At 43.9% G+C, this 19,621-nt stretch overlaps 1 protein-coding gene across 1 annotated transcript in view; it reads right to left on the minus strand.

Annotated features, from left to right (window-relative positions):
* Positions 1–19,621, minus strand: part of DNER (delta/notch like EGF repeat containing) — a 315,286-nt gene that overhangs the window by 138,114 nt on the left and 157,551 nt on the right. Inside the window, exon 5 of the mRNA XM_032355065.1 lies at positions 3,679–3,824. Coding sequence (XP_032210956.1) covers positions 3,679–3,824 — 146 coding nt within the window. The remainder of the gene's footprint in view (positions 1–3,678; positions 3,825–19,621) is intronic.

A 19,621-nucleotide genomic window follows, 5' to 3' on the forward strand; every position in this document is an offset into this window, starting at 1 on the left:
TAAAAAATTTTTTGGGGGTCAAGGAGAAGAAAAGATCAGAATCAACCCTCGTTAATAAAAGCAGTTTTCAAAAAACAGAGCTCCTTCCCGTGTTACAGTAAATATACAAAAAGACTTTCCCAGGGGTGCCTGGATGGCTCAGTCAGTTTAGCATCCCACTCTTGATTTCAGCTCAGGTCAAGATCTCAGGGTCATGGATCGAGCCCACATCAGACTCCATGCTCAGTGGGGAATCTGCTTCACTCTCTCTCTCTGTCTCTTTCTCCACCTCCTTCTTCCTCTCCCCCTGCTTGCACATGTGCGTGCTCTCTCTATTTTTCTCTAAAATAAATGAAGAAATCTTAAAAAAAAAAAAAAGGAGAGAGAGAGAGAGACTTTCTGAGGACAGTGTGCTCTCTAAGAGCATCAAGGTAGAGCTTTATGGCAAACCACCTGTCAGCTTGGAATTGTAAAATCACCTCTAGCCAAAGTCCATCTGCAAGGAAATACCTCCATGACCCAATGAGAGTAGTATGAGAATCACAGACTTGCTCTTATTTTGACGGATGATCTAATAAAAAGATATAAAAGTAATTAGAAACAATCACATTAAACCACCAAGTAGAGCTCTTTTTGTTTTGACCTACGGCCTGGCTTCTTGCCTTGGCGGAAAGACTGCACTATGTCACTTCTAAGTTGAGGAAACAGTACAAAGAAGGAAACCTGAGAGCGACAGTCTTTTTTATGGCCACCGAACTGTTTACAAGTCACCGGACAGCCACTGACAACCATCACAAAAAGCGCTGGGACATCCCTTAGACTCGAAAAAGATAAGCCCAATTTCCCTTCCTGATCCTGCCACAGGTAGTACAACTCCTGCCATGTTTTTGTGAATGGGAGGACTGGTTTCCAGATGGTTCTCTCCAAGATAACAATGTGGCGGGTCTGTACTGGGACATGGTAATTGCAGCCTAACCATTCGCTTAGCATCACTGGGGGTAATTATTGTGGCTTGGGTAAGACAACTGGCCACAATTTCCTGCAGTTCACTGAAGGTAAATGCAGGCTTTGAGAGAAGCAACAACAACAGAGGTTTCACACCTGGTGTGGGATGGGGGGGCAGAGGAGGGAGGCGGGGCACTCAGAGCTCTTCAAAAGAGCCACCACCCATAATGAAGCTGTACCTCCTTTTAAGTGACCTGCTAAAATTAGCATGGATTCTTCAGGAAGGCTCTTGAGACCTTTCTGCACAAAAAACAAAGCACTTTGGCAAGATTTGCGAAGTTTCCTGCCAGGCACTAAATGCTTCAGCTGCCTTTTCAGTGAATTAATTCTATACCAGCAGGCAAAGCCTCTAGGGGAGAGGGGTCACACAGATGACACCCATGCAGAGGAAGAGGGTAAACCAGCAACATGCATGTTCTAAGAAAACATGGTGGGGCGCCTAGGTCGCTCTGTCGGTTGAGTGTCTGACTCTCGGTTTCGGCTCAGGTCATGATCTCAGTGTTGTGAGATCGAGCCCCACATTGGGCTTTGCGCTGAGCCTAGAGCCTGCTTAAGATTTTCTCTTTTCCTCTCCCTCTGCCACTGCCCACCATACATGCATGCATTGTCTCCCCCTCTCTCTCCGTCTCCAAAAACAAAAACAAAAACAAACAAAACAAGTCATGGTGATTTCTGCATGGGTAAGAAGTCTCCCCAGATGATTCATCCACCGTAAGAGAAAGCTCACAAGGAAACAACCACTGGGTCAGTCCCAGATTCCGAGAACAGCCCTCCCTTCCCCATCTCAGCCATTTCTTGTCCACCACTCTTGTCTTTCTCAGGGCTAGTGAGGCCCGAGGACTGTTCACTCAGAATAATAAGGATGAATCTGGGGAACACCGATGTGTCTCCTCTTCACACTTGGAAGGTTTGATGCTCTTCCAGCGGGGGCCGTTAGCGTTCCTCAGGCTTACCCGCTTCCTCTCGTCTGGAACGTCCTTATCAGATGAGCTCCCCCACTGCTTCCTCATCTTCTCTCAGCTTCTATACCCTCCTCTGCCTCGACTGTCACAGCAGAACACTTAAGATCCTTTACTTCTTTTTTTCCACCCATGAACTGATAAATAAGCTTCCCCTCAGGAAAGAGAGAAAACGGTCCAAGTTGCTGGGCAAGATGGAAGACAACGGGATTCAGGGGGCAGGCTTGGCTTTATACAAGAAATCCCCAGCTCTGTCTCCTGGCTCCATGTCAGGCCCCATCCCCTGCCCGGGGGGTTTCATTTTGGCTTTGGTTTACATTCGTGTTCCTTTTCAAAGATTTAGCAGAAATTATTGTTCTGTGACTCTCTTAGGGCATTCTGCCCCCTGCAGAGAATATCTCACTGGAAAATGGTATATTTATGCCTCCACAAATAGTACACCTAACACATCAAGATCATGGGTCTTCCAAAATGACCTAAGCAACACCTGAAAGTGTCTCCCAACACCTCTCTGTCTGTCACCCCCCTCCCCTCACTGCACCAAGTTCATACCACTATTACCAAATGCGTCGACATTACCCTAAGGAAGTTTCTCCAAAGAAAGTTCACCGGCACCACCCGTAAAACTGATCTAAAACTGGGGCACCTGGGTGGTTCAGTCAGTTGAGAATATGCCTTTGGCTCAGGTCATGATCTTGGGGTCCTGGGATCAAGCCCCATGTCAGGCTCTCTGCTGAGCAGGGAGTCTGCTTGTCCCTCTCCCTCTGCCTCTCTGCCTGTGTCTCCTCTGGCTCCTGTTCACTCTCTCTCTCTCAGATTAAAAAAATATATATTTTTAAAAATATCGGTCTAAAACAAACCACGCTCTTTTGGGACCTGGGGGACCCACTTCACTTTGCATGAACTCCAGTGGACAAATGTGTGGAACCGGGAGAGGTTCATGGAGGCAAGTGGCAAGAGGAACAGATGTGCCCTAATGGAACAGGCTCCCTCCTAAGGGGTGAGTCTCCCTTTCCTGGGATGCTGGGCAGAACCCAAGTACACCTGTGGAAGCTGTTTTAACAGAGCCCTGTACCGGGAACGTGGGTCTCAATGACGACAGTCCCATGCTGGTCTGCCTCTCAGACCCCTGTCACTCAGCAGAGAACAAGGAGGAGGAACTTGTCTTTCCCTTCCCCTGCCCCATGGCCTGTATGACCTGAGCCATAAAGAAGAAGGGGCACACGACTCTGGCCCACCATAGCATTGAGGACACTGGTCCACAGAGGTCAAAAATAGCATGAGCCTTCCTGACCCTGCCTCTTCTCTGTTCCTTCTTATTCTTTTCTCTTGCTTCTGTAACTCTGTTATCAGTGCTAGAGAAATGCTAAGTCTGAGGAGGGGGTGACGTAACAACCGGAAAGTAAATGCCTCTGCTATTGTTCTGGATTCTTCCACCAGACAGCAGGACTGTTCTTCTCAAAACATCTCTACTTCACCCAAAGCAAAATCTAGCACTGCCCCCGACATGTTATCATGACTTTATAAGTTACACAGAGACTGGATATCCATATGCTGCTCACTAATGTATAACTGAAACCAGAAATTTGTAGGGATTTTTCAGCAAATTCACTAGTTCTCTCCCCTTTCATTCTTGATAGATAGACATAGATAGATATAGATAGGTATCAATATACAGGTATAGACACATATTTACGTAAATATAACTTTTAAAAGCTACCAGGTGTCCCCTTACCTCGGATGGCTTCGTGGTACATTTTCCTTTTCCAGAACACTCCAGGTCATTTGCATGGCTCTCCCCTGATACACAGGTGCTGGCCTTCACCACCAGAGTTAAGCGCAAAGCCACAATGGATTTAGTCACAGAATCATTCACAAAACCTAAGGGCGGGGGTGGGGGGGGACAAAAGAAAATGTAAAGTAAAACTTTACCAACATTCGTTCTACAAGACAATGAGTTTTTTTTTCCGCAGCATTCAAGTCAGAGGAACAAAACAAAATGTAGGGGCGCCTGGGTGGCTCAGTGGGTTAAAGCCTCTGCCTTCAGCTTAGGTCATGATCTCAGGGTCCTGGGATCGAGCCCCGCATCGGGCTCTCTGCTCAGCAGGGAGCCTGCTTCCTCCTCTCTCTCTCTCTGCCTGCCTCTCTGCCTACTTGTGATCTCTGTCAAATAAATAAATTAATTAATTAAAAAAAAAAAAAAAGTAATGCTAGGCCAAGAAATAAAGCGTGTGACTAGTGGTCATTCAGACCTTTGGCCTTTCAAGAAAGATCAAGCAACATGAGAAATACCTAAGGCCCAAGGAGAGACCAGGCCCTCGGTCATGGCATTAGATGCTGCTGTTCTGCTCCTGCCCATCTCTTCCAGGGGCCATTTTGTCTCCTTTTTTTTTTTTGAATTTTTTATTTTTTATAAACATATATTTTTATCCCCAGGGGTACAGGTCTGTGAATCGCCAGGTTTACACACTTCACAGTGCTCACCAAAGCACATACCATTTTGTCTCTTAATTCCAACCCCCCATTAGTATCTTAGAATTTACTAGTTTTGAGCCCATCTTCTCCCAGAGGCCACCTGCCTGCACCTCCCGACTCTTCCTCATCCTGTCTACTTTGGATGGTGACAAGCACTAAATATCTCCCAAGACCACCCCCCGTGCCAGCCTGCCCGAGTGGCTCTCAGTGTCCTGACAGGTGGATAAGCAGGACAGGAACACATTCAATGATGGGCTTATGGATACCTAGCATCATTTGTCATCAGCCTGACTACACGGTATCAATTAAGTTATGTGATTTAACCATCTAATAAAACAGGGCCAATCACAGTTGAAGATTGATCGAACCGTCCCTGATGTGTCATATTTATCCCCAAATGATCTTGCAACTGGTGCAGCTACTTGTACGTAGGAGGTAACAATAAATGTAGAAAAAAACACAGCCTCCAACTGGAATGAAGAAATAATACTGCAAGTATCTTGCATCAATAATATGATGCTTTCCCTGGGAGAGTGTCTCTTTTTTTCTAACAATAATATTCATTTATTTATGTCTAAGTTTTCATTTCTAAATGAACAACCTACCATTAACATTTCCACTATCCAGGAGACAGACTCCTGCTTTGCCCATAAAAGGTGCTTAAGACAAGGTGGTGACAGTGATTCTAGACATCCATGACTCTCTGAGCCCCAATTTTCTCTTGTGTTGGGGAAAGAAAATAACCGCAAAATAGGGTGACCATAGAATTTATCCTCCAAACTAGGACTCTTTTCCAATCAAAATGGGAGAGCTTTCATGATTGCAAGTGGACACAGGCATAAAGTGAGACTGTCTCAAATAATGGGACAAAATGGTCACCCTCCTTCTCTGGCCCGAGGAGCTCCCAGAGATCAGGAATCTGCAACATGTCAAGTACTCCATTAACACCAGGGTGGTTTTTAACAGGCAGATGACAGATTCAAAACAGCAATGTAAGATTTAATTCAACCCATAAGTTTTAAGGTTATGATGGATATTACAGCAAGTCACAGCAAAGGAGAGACACCTCTCAGCTTCTGTTTGTAACCAGGAGACAAACGTCTCTTGGTGCCTCGGTAAAGACAGGTTCCACAGGTCTCACAAACAGTGGTATTTCACACCCATAGAGAACTAGTGGTTTTCTTCCTAAGATGTCCTACTGAAAACGTGATCATTCGCTGGCTTTGGGACAGAAGGAAAGCATGGTTCCGGCAAAGGCACTTCCCTCAGAGGGAAGTGCTTCCTCTGTCATGGCTCCGCACTCTGTGGGCACCTGACGCCATCTCCCAGCTGCCTTTGCTCATGTCTGGCTCACCCCAGCTCTGTAAACAGTTGCCTGGAATACCCCTTCCTCTCCCAACGTTATAGCTCTGATCTCACCGTATTCCTGAGCTTTTCCTCAACAGTCCACCCCCCTCCAAGCTCTGCCGTGTCCACCTGTGCCCGAGTACACGCTCCCGTGTACAGGTCCCTGGTTTTTCTCTGTCTCAGATGCTTTCTTATCTACCCACCTTTACTGAAGCTTCCTTAATGGCAAGGGACAAAGTCTTAGAGAAGTGGTTGGTAGAAAGGCAAGAGACGGGTATGTACATGACCTGGGAAAACTTTCCAAAATGTCCTGCCATCCAACATGTCAACTTTTAAAAAAAAGAGCAATCACTCAAATGCATAAATTCCAGTTTACTAAAAAATAGTTTTTTTTTATCAACTTATGAGTAAAGTTATACTTTAAAGTATAAAGTTACACTTATGAGTAAATTATAGGAAAATGGAGCCCGGTACAATGGTGGGACGCTACCAGAGGTCTTATTCTAAAAGACCTTTTTACACATACAATAATGGAGGAAAAATATCAGAATTTATAGAAGTGTCTTTTGTGATTTTGCTTTGTTCTCTGGTTTTATATTAAGTTATTGTTAAAAACTATATCACGTGCCTACTTACTAAACATTTAAATCACAAAATGCTATGTAAGAGCACCTGGGTGGCTCAGTCGGTTAAGCATCTGCCTGTGGCTCAGGTCATGACCCCAGGGTCCGGGGATGGGGGCCCATGTCAGGCTCTCTGCTCAGTGGGGAGTCTGCTTCTCCCTCTCCCTCTGCCCCTCCCCTTGCTATTGCTCCCTCGCTCGTTTTCTCTCTTTCTCTCTTTCTCTGTCAAATAAATAAACAAAATCTTTTTTTTTTAATTGCTATATAGGGGCACCTGGGTGGCCCAGTGGGTTAAAGCCTCTGCCTTCGGCTCAGGTCGTGATCCCAGGGTCCTGGGTTCGAGCCCCGAATCAGGCTCTCTGCTCAGCAGGGAGCCTGCTTCCCTTCCTCTCTCTCTGCCTACTTGTGATCTCTCTCTGTCAAATAAATAAATAAAATCTTTTTTAAAAAATGCTATATAATTCTGTAGAAGAGGCCTCCCTCTGAAGGTTATTTTAAAAATTCTATTCAACTATTGAATTTACTTAGCCAGTAGTAATCCAAATGAATGCGTAGTTAAAAATATACATGGTATGGTTTGCTAGATTGTTTGCTTCCATTTCCTCAAGAACATTTACTGAGCTCACGTCCACAAACCAGGCACTCACTTAGGTCTCCAGGTTACAAAGATGGTGCAGTCTTTGTTTCTACCGCACCAAACTTTGAGTCAAGAGCAGTGATCCTTAACCAGTTTTGAAACCAGAAGCTTCATAATTTCGCAGGGGCTTTTTCCAAGTACATACTGCCAGGCTGCAACACAAGTGCTTCAGGATGGTCCTCTGGCAGGCACGTTTTTTAAAGGATTCCCTGAGTAATTCAAACATCGTTTCCAGTTAAGAACCACTGGCCTGGTAGAAAAACCAATCTAAGGAACATAAATAATATTATATCATGTGGGATTAGAGGCACGCATTTGAGCCTCTGAAAGCACCTTTTACACATCTATTTTTGAAAGTGTAGGTGCTTCTGTGTTATTTAGGCAATCTTTATACTCTCTGGCTCATCCTAAGTCTCCAAAATTTTTGGAGACAATTCTGATAAAGGTTTCTATATTAGCTTTGTTTGCTCTGTAAGACTGTGAGCATTTTGGCCCTCAAATGTTTCAGGAAACCATTAAAGAAATCACTCTTTGCAACAGTGTGTCGCATACTACTATGTAATTCCTAATTATGTCACTGAATCTCCCAACGTAAGTCAAAAGGATATGCATGTTATTTTCATCAGTATACTGCTCATGAGATGAGCATGTTGTCTGGCGGCTCCTTCCAGGTAAGACTGTAATTTCAGTAAGTTGCTGGCACCTCCCTTTGATCCCGTCTCAGGGAAAATGCTTGGAGCTGCTCATAATGAAAAGTAATACTGTCCAATTTAAGCTTCATCAAACTGCAGCTGGGTTAGAGCAAAGCAGCCCTCAGGAAATCCCACATGCCAAGAGCAAGAACTGCACCCTTTACAAAGAGGCAGCAGGAAGAATCTGAAATGAAATAGAACTTATTTTGTAAGTTCTTTGGGGGCTTTATAAGTGATCATTTGAAAGCTGTTGAAAAGCCAGTGTGGTTTCTTTGACACAACACTCAAACTGATGGGCACTTCTAGCACACTTGAAAGAAATGAGGAGCAAATGGTCACTATTTTTTCTCTTCCTGAATAACATGAAACCAATATGCCTAATATAATTCTTGATACAGACCGAGATGGAAAACCTTGTCCTCATATTCGGAATTCTAATATCCACAGGCCAACTAATCAACTGGAGACAAAACCGATGAAGTCTGAATGAGGAGGACACTCCTGTTCTGTTGCTAGAGCTTTCTCAGAATGGGCTTTTGGCAACACCAGCATCTTCCATGGTCCTTCCAAAAAAAAAAAAAAAACTACAGAACTGCTCCTACACAGCAGGCCATGGTGGCACTCGAGCGAAAGCCTGGTTTACATTAACAATAAGCAGAGGAAAGAGCTAGCTGAGATTTAGAAAGAAGGATGAGATTTCAGAAAGAAAGTAAGGAGGGGGGAAGGAGGAAGGAAGACTGAAGAGGAGTAACAAAGCATAAGACAGAAAGTGTGTGAGACCCCAGGAAAGGAGACCCTCACACAGGAACACAAAGAAAGCAGAAATGGAGAAGGAAGACAAAGGCTCTCCATCCAAAGCTTCAGGGGCTCTCCCACTTAAGTCACACTTTCTCACCCTCTCCCTCTCCTGAGAAAATATATTCTTCATCCCAACCACAACAAATATAAGACTGGAGTTCTTTGAAAATGTTCATGAATAAACATATATTTAAATCACCATTGTGTACGGTCCAAGTCTATGATTCTGACTATGAGGCAAAAATATTGAGTCACTTTACGTGGACAGATCGTGCGCTTCAGTGAGTAAACGCGCGCGGTGGGGTGGGTAGGACAGACAGCAGCATGGGGCTGGAGGGAAGCTGAGCCCCTCCGTTGCACATCCAGCAGATGCTTATCTAGCTCTAAGTAAGAGGCTGCTTTTAGGGTGAGCTCCAAAGGCTGAGAAAGAGCCAGCCAAGAGAGCTGAGGAGGTCATATGTCACATGAAGGAGGAGGTCATGTGTCACATGGAGGAGGAGGTCACCAAGTCACATGGATGAGGGGGACATGTGTCCCATGGATGAGGAGGTGATATGTCACATGAAGGAGGAGGTCAGTGTGTCACATGGATGAGATCAGTATGTCACATGGAGGAGAAGGTCATGTGTCACATGGAGGAAGAGGTCAATGTGTCACACAGATGAGGACATCAGGGTGTCAATAGCCAGGACCTTGATGAGGACAGAGAGGCAGAAAGGGCCAGATCAGAGGATCTGAATATTTAAATGGCCTCATCTGAATACAGACGGTGTTGCACTACTGGGACAGGGAAGGGCACCTCATGATCAGAGAGAGAGAGAACAGGGCCCAGAATCCAGATTGACAGGCCAGCATTCACGATATAAACTTAGCTATGTACTGACATCAGACCACAACAGAATTGTGCTAGGATAATAAACTAAAACAAGTAGCTACATGATTTTTCCATGGTGGGGTTGATAAGAAAAGACAAGATTTCTGCAGCATGAAGGACATCTAGAACTACGAGAACACTTCAGCATTGGGGGGGGGGGGGGGACAGTAGTAGCTGACCAAAAAAAAAAAATTTCAAGGATGCCACATAGTTCCACTCAACATTCAGATGTTGGGAAAGAAAGAGAAGAGGGAGGGAGGGAAGGGTAGGAGAGAGGGAAACGATACCGCTTACCTTGGAGAGTCCCCTCTACTTGCTATACAACCGGATGATTTCCCTAATGCATTCTAAAACCATAATGAAGGAAAATGTTCTCCAAAGATTATCCAGAGATCTGTTAACACCCTCAAGTAACTAGTTATGGTGACAAATAAAAAGTAGGTTTCCTTCCCCCTCTGCCCATTCCTTCTCCCCTAACTCTACACAAGAACATACAAATGCTTTGCCCTGCCTACAACCCCACACTGTGCTCATTAACAAGGGAATAAAGTGTTTTGCCATCATCACAGCCCTTTCAAACCAGTGACTTTCCCAAACTCACCTCCCCTGGTGCCAATGAGAAGTTGAGAGCAACTGAAAGGGGGTCTGGTCATTATCCCCGGGGTGGAGTGGTCAAGCGTCGTTCGGAGCATACAAGATGGCTGGCTCCAGTCCATTAACTGTTTATTTTTACCACGTGTCTTCTTTAATATTAACACTAAAGAGTCTTTAAATGGACTTTGTAGTTAATACCTCATTGAGATTAACGGCAAATGAGATTTGCATTTCTCACTTCAGTGGTTTGACTAAAGACCATTTTCTTTCCTGTTAAAGGAAAGCATACATGCAAAACAAAATTCTGGCCATGAATACTTGAGCAGTAGGTGTTGGAAACAGACTGCCGACTTTTCCTATTAAGACTTGGCGAGTCATTTGGCATAAACCTATAACCTATAAAAACTGTTCACAGTCCAGGAAGTCCCATGGCTGGCAGAAGATAGGCATGAAAAGCTTGAAATATTGTGGATTCCTGCTCCAGCTGGAGACCCAGGGTTTCTGCATTCACATAATCATTGGGAAGTCAAACACCCTCAATCCCACACCTGGTTCCACAAAAGCAGGGATGAAATGGCGTATGTGCACCAACTTTTTTTTTTAAGAAGGGAGGATGGAGATGAGTGCAAAGCTTAAGAAGCTGGTCAGGATCCCCAGGGATTCGTGACTCTGTACTTGTAGGCTGAGAAGCATAACCTGAGAACTAACTCGTCTTTTGACAATGTCAGTCCAGAGACAATGAGAGCTTGGGGCAGGGAGCAAATATGAACCTAGACCAGGGCCACACGACAATAAAGCAAAGCTTACTAATACCCTTCGCTATTTTGCATGTGTGCTGAGTGCCAGCAGACCAGGAAGGAGTTAAGGGGGAAAGGTGACTACAGACCAAAAAAGCTATCATGATACCCATGTAGAACCTGGCCACCCTGACCATCCCAGGACCTCATTCAAGGTCCATCTGTCTTTTCTAAACAAAGCTTTCTTTAGATTTCCATGTAAAGACTGGGTTCTGCCATTGTTTACTTGCCTGCTTACTCTGAAGATTTAACATTTAAAGAAGCACCTTGCTTTTTGGAAAATTCACTCATACAGATTGTCTCATTTTCTGTGGGTTCCTGAGTAAGGGAGGGCCCAAAATGCTTTCTGAATTAGGAGACACAATGGCGCATAACAGTGATGGACCAAATATGATTACCATTGCCAGCTCATCTGAATCATTGGGTGGATTACCCCTGGCTGAATGATGATGAAAAGTATATACTAAGTAATATCATTTGCTCCGAAGTAAAAGAAATTGCAAAGATAAGGGAAGCTGCTGTTAGAAAGAGAAAAAAAAATACGATCCACTTGCTTGGATCCACTTGCTTTAAAAAAATTCTATCCACTTGAAGATAGAATGACTGATTCTCAGCAAATCTTACTGTCAGACACAGTGGCCCTTCCCCATTCCTCCCAGCTTTATCAGCATCTCATTGGCACCTTCTGTCTATTCATCCTGTAGAGAGGCTCTGAAAATTCAATATCGAAACACAGGCTCATGAAATGAATAAAAATTTTATATGGAGACTCCTTAGGTTGACGTTCTATACTTTTCCAAAAGAAATAGCTATTCCCACAATTAAGGGTTACTAGCCCAGAGTGCTGTATTTCTATTTAACTTTTTTTTTTTTCAAGATGTTCATGTCCTACCATACTCCATTCTCTACAAATATTAGACTAAATCATTTCTCCAAAGTTGAGACTTGAATATTTGAGTTGGGAGTAACAGCTAGTTGCCTGGTGGTTCATTCTCTCCCCACATCCTTTGAATAACAGCATTGGGAGTTTGTGCTGAGAACTGGGCCACCCGGTTAAAGAACATGCCTCTCCTCAGTTACTCAGGGACAAGATGTGTGATGTTTTAGCGACATACATCCACAAAGACTGAACAACGGCTGCCCTGTCCATTCCCCCCTGCCCCCGCATCCCACTGCCCTATGACAATGGGGGAAGTCAGTCTGAATCCAGAGATGGAGTTTGTGTGGTGAGGGTGTAGAATTGTCCTCTTAGGGCTGGACTCACTACCTCTACTTTCTAACACAAGAGAGAGATGAACTGGGAACTTGTTTAAGCCAATATATTTGAGGTCTCTCTATTGCAACAGATTAGACTGTGTTGTAATCCATGCAGATGTGCAAAGGAATCATACAAACTCCTTCCCCGTGCTGGCTCTGCCCCTTGACTCAGAAAGAATCACCATGTAGCTACTCTTTCACATTGCAATCTCACAAAATACTAATTCCATCACTTCCCCCTCTCCTTCATCTTCCTTAGTACTCTGAAAGCAGGGTTTACCATGAGAGTGGCTCCCCTATGAGACAGGGGAGGAGTGGGAGAGAACTGAGCACAAGCTTAGGAAAAACACCTAATGTCATTCCTTTTATCATACAGGGTTATACTAAATGTGCACATTAACAGGTAGGTATAATCTATCATGTAATTGTAACTTTTACTTATTCTATAGATGGTGTAAGTTTCACATTACAGAAGTGAGTGCCCACAATATCTACTGATTAACTCCAAATGAGTGCTCCCTAATTAGTGGCTTTACTATTTATACTAACATGAGTAACCAGGCCCAAGTGCCTACATGAGGTTAAAGCGAGGTTATACAGGCTCGACCACCAGATGTTCAACTTCTCCCCAGCTCTGAATTTGGGAGAGTTATTTACACCATTCATGCCTCAGATTCTTTCTCTCTGAAAGAGAACTAATAACACTACCTATTGCCTGGGCTGGTGGTTATGATTAAAGGTCTTAGTATGGGCAAAGCTCTTAGTGCAGTAAGAACTCTGTAAGGCATCTTCATCACCATCACCATCATCAACACTGCCATCATCATCATCACCATTATCACCACCACCACCATCATCACTATCATTATCATCACTACCATCACCATCATCACCATCACATCACCACCATCATCACCACCACCAACATAACCATCATCATCACCATCATCACCATCACATCACCACCATCATCACCACCACCAACATAACCATCATCATCACCATCACCACCACTATATCATTATCACCATCATCACCACCATCATCATCACCACCATCAACATCATCACCATCATCACCACCATCATCATCGCCACCATCAACATCACCATCATCACTACCACCATAACCACCGTTATCACCATTATCATAATCATCATCATCATCACCACCATGATCACCATCATCATCACTACCATCACATCCCCACCATCATCACCATCACCACCACCAGCAGCAGCATCATCATCACCACCACCGTCACAGTCATTTCGGTGTAGGTTGCTAATGGAATACCATAGGTTGGCTGGTTTAAACAACAAATATTTATTTCTCACAGTTTTGGAAACTAGAAGTCTGAGATCAGAGTGCCAGCATGGTCAGGATCTTGGTGAGGATTCTCTTGTTGGTTTAGAGACAGCTGTCTTTTTTCCATGCCCTCAACTGGCCTCTTCCTCTTCTTATAAAGGCACAATCTCATTATGAGGGCTCCATCTTTATGATCTAATCTAACCCTAAACATCTGCCAAAGGCTCCACATCCAAAAATCATTACATTGGGGAGTAGGGTTTCAATATATGAATTTGAAGGGTACACATTCAGTCCATAGCAACCATCACGTCCATCATCACTCCCACCGTCATCCTCATCATCATCACCACTCCCTCATCGTCACCTCCTCATCATCCTCTTCACCACCACTTACAGACCATCATCATCATCCCCCATCACCACCGCCACCACTAGCACCACCATCATCACTATAATCCACAGCAACATCAACAACTAACATCTACTTAAAGTGGGATCCTCAATGGAACGTACACTTGTATAAATACACAATATTTCTGAGGAAATACTCTGGGAAAGTATGGTTCCTAAGAAAACAGCAGTGCTGGGATGCAAGCATATAGGTCGTTTAGAGAATCCCCTAACTCAGTTTCTGTGATGTCAAACCTTTTAAATGGAATTTTTAAAAATTATTTCCTACTTTTTAAAATTATTGTTAGAATTTAAAAACAATGCCCAAACAAAAGTACAACACATTTATAATAATGTGACTTTCATTATCTACGCTTTTGAATAATACATGCCTAGGTTCTGCTTTAAAAAGCTAGGCTCTAGGCTACATTTAAAGTTGTAAAAGAAAAATATGTGAATAAATGAGGTATGGCTACACTTCATAGGATTAAAAGACCTTTTTTTTAAAGTATAACCAGCAATTAATATGAGAAACATTTAATGGTATAAAATGGCATGAAAATAGTCAAATTAGAGTCTTTTTTGAAGCAAAATTTACAGCTGGGCCTGTCAAATCTCTCCATGTGCCTATTTCTGGCATTAAGTAATCTCCATTTAGGAGGAAAAAGAAAACTCATTGCATATGAAAACCATGTCCTAATTGGACACATTTTTTAATGCCAGTTCCTGAACACCCATTGGTAGAACATGAAAATTAATTTGCACTTTCCTTTGAAATTTTGTTGGCTCACACAGAATATACAATTGAAATTCTTCACTTATTTAATCTTTTTCAATGTCTATTCGATCGCCTTTTCATAATCAGTTAGAATTGTATCACTTAATCTTCCATTAGTACAGTTTCAACTCATCAAATACTGGTAAATCAATTGCTAAATTACTATGGAACTCATATACAATTACCCACCACATCTAGTCATTAATACGCAATGAATGCATTCTGATTAATGGCATTACTATGAATGCCAAAATAATTCATCACTTCTCTGTGTTGATGTGAGGGTAATGGGAGATTATAAATGCACAGCTAATTGGGCTGCAGATGACTTTATAAATGCTAGGGAGTCAGGGAACCAGGCCTTCAGATGAGCTAACATAAAAAGCTGTTGATTGACATGTTTGCCTTCCGGGCTGTGGCAAGCGTTGTGCTCACGAACTTTCAACCACCTTTGTTCTAGTGCATTCCTTTGCTCTGCTTTGATTCAAAATCCAACATTTAAGTGGCCACCAAGAAGACAGTCTGGTACCTTCAAGGTCACATGAAAGAAGTTACCTGAATTTACAAGTGTTTGGCGAGAGTTCCCATTTGAGATGCGCTTCCTTCTTGAATTACGTATGACATCTTTATCTTCCAGTGCATGTATTATTGTACTAAAAATAAAACTAGCCAATGTATTGCAGTAAAGCCCCAATGGTATGCCAGGATTTGAAAGAAAAACAACTGGGAGAGATGGAGAGGTTGACTCAGATTCAGCCTGTCTGGTTGGGCTATTTCTAGTTCCTCTTAGTCTTGTCACCACAGGAACAGTCACACCTTGACCTCAGTCCCCAAGATTCTCAGAGGCAGCCTTGTCTACCTGCTCTACTTTGTGGAGCTCCAGAAAGTTCTCTACCACTCAGCCCCTCTCCTGCCCAGCTCACAAACACCTACAATCAGAATCACATACTGGGTTTATTTAACAAATGGTTATGTTGGCTACAGCCCGACCCAGTAAATCAGAGTATCTAGGGATGTGGTGAAAAACACCCAAGGTCCAGTTACCGGGTATGTTGTCTTAAGGATGACTTTTTTTCTGCCAAGTTAAACTGCATGTATTTCAATAGTGACCATCTGCAGGGTGAATGTGTTTACCAGTTCTTCCCTATAATAGTTCCCTCTTGCGTGGCTCTTTATGGGGCCTCCACAGCCTGGTGAGTGTGATCCAGCCTACCTCTCCACCACATCTCTACCTCTCTCGCCCTTGTTCTCTGAACTCCAGCCTTGAGGCACCAATGCCATTCCTCTGATATTATGCATTGTCTCCAGCCACAGGGCCTTTGCACATACAGCTTTTTCCTGGAAGGGTTTCCCCATTGCCTAGTTAATCTTTTAACCTAACTATCTTTCTTCAAGATAGTGATCCCCATGACCCCCAGGTTTATGTCAGATTTTTATTATCAACTAGGATCATGGCACAGTGACTTATTGCAGTGTGCTTATCACACTTGTAATTTTCTTTTTATTTGTGGAATCATTTATTACCTGTTGCCTCACTAAAACATCCAATTCGTGAGGGCAGGGATTTTTATTTGTTTTATTCGCAGCTCTATTGCCAGAGCCAAGCAGGCGCCCAACTCAGCAGGTTCCCAATAAATATTTTGGAGAGGAAAGAAGAGAGGGAGGAAAGGAAGGAGGGAAAACAAGTGAGGGGCTTGAATGTGGCACCAGCAAATATGAGGACATAAGTGGCGCCTGGGTGGCTCAGTGGGTTAAGCCTCTGCCTTCGGCTCAGGTCATGATCTCAGGGTCCTGGGATTAAGCACCGCATCAGGCTTTTTGCTCAGCAGGGAGCCTGCTTCCCCTGTCTCTATGCCTGCCTCTCTGCCTACTTGTGATACATCTGTCTCTCTGCCTGCCTCTCTGCCTGCTTGTGATCTCTGCCAAATAAATAAATAAAATCTTTAAAAAAAAAAATATGAGGATATGAGAGGGACAAAGTAGCTAAGAGAAATAAGGAACCCGGAAAAGAATGCTGATAGTGACAGCAAGAAATTCCTCTGACCTCCAGCTTTAACTAACAGCTTTGCCGGACGGAGTAATCACTACCAGCTCTGACCATGAACCAAAGTGGTTTCAACCTCAGCCAGGAGCTTCCCTGAACCCAGAGCCCAAACCAACTTAGGTGGCAAGCCTCATTATAAACTCTGCCCTGCTCCAGACCACAAAGATCACCACCAGTCCTGCTCCAGGGCTTACCAAGCAAGAATGAATTACACACGGTCCCTGTTCCCAATCAGCTCTCTCTCAAAATCAAGTTAATTCTGTGCCCTGGCAGCTTAATGGGATGCAAAGGGTTTCCTTTATCTGTCTGGAGCAGATTTTATTTATGCTTCAGTCTTTACAAAAGTCCTGGGAACGCTATCTGATCATCAATTCTTTCTGGGATACTCAATGTAGCAAGTTAAAAATCCAAGCCATCTTCCTTACAAAGTTGACTGCCCCCAAATCCTAATCTGACTTTGATTGAACAGATGCCCTTCAGTACTAGAAAATCTAACAGGAATCACAATGTATGAGACAAAGACCCTAAAACAAAGAAACGAAGAGTAAGTTAGATCTGACACATCAAGTAGGTCCCGGTCTTTACTAGCTTCCATTTATTTTTTTAAATTAACTTTTTTGAGGGATAACTTACATGCAATAAGATACAGCGAGTTTTCACAAATGTAAAAACTCTTGTAATTATCACCAAGGTCAAGATATAGAATATGTTTTTCTTTAAGATATATTTATTTAGGGGCATCTGGGTAGCTCAGGTCAGGACCTCAGGGTCCTGGGATCGAGCCCCATGTTGGGCTCCCTGCTCAGAGGGGAGTCTGCTTGAGATTCTCTCTCCCTATGCCCCTCCCCCTGCCTGTGCACGCACACTCTCTCTCTCTTTGTCTCTCTCAAGAAATAGATTTTACTTCTTTTTTTGAGAGAGAGAAAGAGCAAGAGAGTGGGGGAAGGGCAGAGGAAGAGACACTTCAAGCAGACTCCCCACTGAGCTGGGAGCCGACCTGAGGGTCGATCTCAAGACCCTGAGATCAGGACCTGAGCAAAAACCAAGAGTCAGATGCCTTAACCCTACTGAGCCACCCAGGTGCCCCTACAACATATTTTTCTTAATTGAAGTACAGTTGACATACAATATGTTAGCATCAGGCATGCAACAAAGTGATTCAATACTTTTATACATTACTCAGTGCTCTCAGTAAGCATAGTCCCCATCTGTCACCATACAATGCTATTACAGTACCATTGACTATATTCCCTGTGCTGGGCTTTACATCCCTCTGAGTTGCTTATTTTATAACTGCAAGTATGTACCTCTTAATGTCTTTCCCTTATTTCACTCATCCCCTCTAGCTTCCATATCTAATGCCAAACAGTAGACCCCCACCTTGATAAAAGGGTCACCTACCCTCACAGAAGGAGAACTGGCTTCCTCCTGCATAATGCAAGCTTTGGGCTCAGGCGTGTTAGTAGGAGCCAAGCACACCTTAACATTCTAAAGGAAATGCTCCCTACAATCCAACCATCCCAGGTGTAAAACAAATATGTCACAGAGATGAAAAGTACAGCATAGGGGAGGAGAATCAGTAACACTGAAATAGAATCAATAATACCGAAATAACGTTGTTTAGTGACAGAAAATACACTTATCATGATGAACATTGCATAAAATACAGAATTGTTGAATCACCAGATGTGCACCTGAAACTGAGATCACATTGTCTGTTGACTGAAATAATAAACATTTTTTTAAGAAGGGAAAAAGACAATGATCCCGTTAGTAGAAAATTAGTTCATGATTTTGCCAGTTGTTTTATTCATGAATACTAGCTATGTTTATATCCTTCCCATAAATACATTATTTCCAACTCTAAAGATTGTTTCTTTCCAAACTAATTGTCCAGTTTCATGCCTCCTTACCTTCTCACACATAGCCCCTCCAAGCCATCTACCCTTTAATATTCATCCACCTGTCACGTCCTTGAAATCATATGTGCGCGTATCCACGTCTGTCTCTGTAGGAGCAAGTCTACAATGGATGTGCATCTCGGTCTGTGTATGTACACGAGTGGCCATCCATGTGTGTGCACATGCATACACACGCATGTGCACCAGTGCGTGTATCTACATACAACGGATGGGTAGGTGGAGACATGTGCACCTATGGGTCTCCACAACACAGTCCATAAAATAGAATCAGATCCACAAAACCTAGAGCAAGCCTAAACCAAACATTTCAGAAGGCTGTGGTTGTCTAGAGAGAAATGGGTCCAGTCAAATTTCCTGTACCCCTGGATCTGGGAATCCAGATTCGCACCGGATGCTCAGCGGCAGGAGACTCCCTGACCTGCTTCAGCTGGCTGGTTTTTTGGTGGTTTTGTGTAAGTTTGGGTTGGGTTTCCATGCCTATGAAATAACTCCCCTTCGGTTACTTACAGAGAATTCACAATGTATTTAATGTATTCAGTCGATCAGTGTTTTCTGGATGCCTGCACCCCCCAGGCACCACGTCAAGTGGTTGTGATACAAGACGAAACAAGCCAGAGTTCGTCTCCTGCTCTCCCGGTGCTTGCATTCTAGCAGGAATATACATACTGTGCGTTAGAAAGGGATACATTGTGTGCGGGAAGAGGAGAGCAGAGCAAGGAGGTGTGGGGTACTGGGGCACAGAGGAGAAAGGGAAGAAAGGCGGCTGCCGCTGTATGAGGGGGTGGCCAGGACAGGTGCAAGTAAGCAAGGCCACGGAGCACGTCAGGGAGTGAGCCTGCAGGGGCGGGTGGCCAGTGCGAGGGACCAGAGCAGGGAGGACACCTGGGGAGATCGAGAAATGGTGGAAGTGGTGGGAGCAAGAGAGAAGAGCAGGAGAGCGAGGGGTCCGAGAATGAAGGGACAGACCTATCGGGCCTCGTGGGACTTTCCGTCTTGGCTTCTAAGACTTGGCAGAGTCAAACAGGAGACCCTGGGGGACTGGAAGCAGACCTGGGGTGTCATTACGGCCCAGCTTTGAGGGCAGGGGTAAGAGGAGGGCGGCTGGTCAGGAGATTCTGGCAATAACCCAGGAGAAAGGC

This window comes from Mustela erminea, chromosome 8, assembly GCF_009829155.1.
Source record: "Mustela erminea isolate mMusErm1 chromosome 8, mMusErm1.Pri, whole genome shotgun sequence".
In the NCBI taxonomy this organism is placed as follows: Eukaryota; Metazoa; Chordata; class Mammalia; order Carnivora; family Mustelidae; genus Mustela; species Mustela erminea.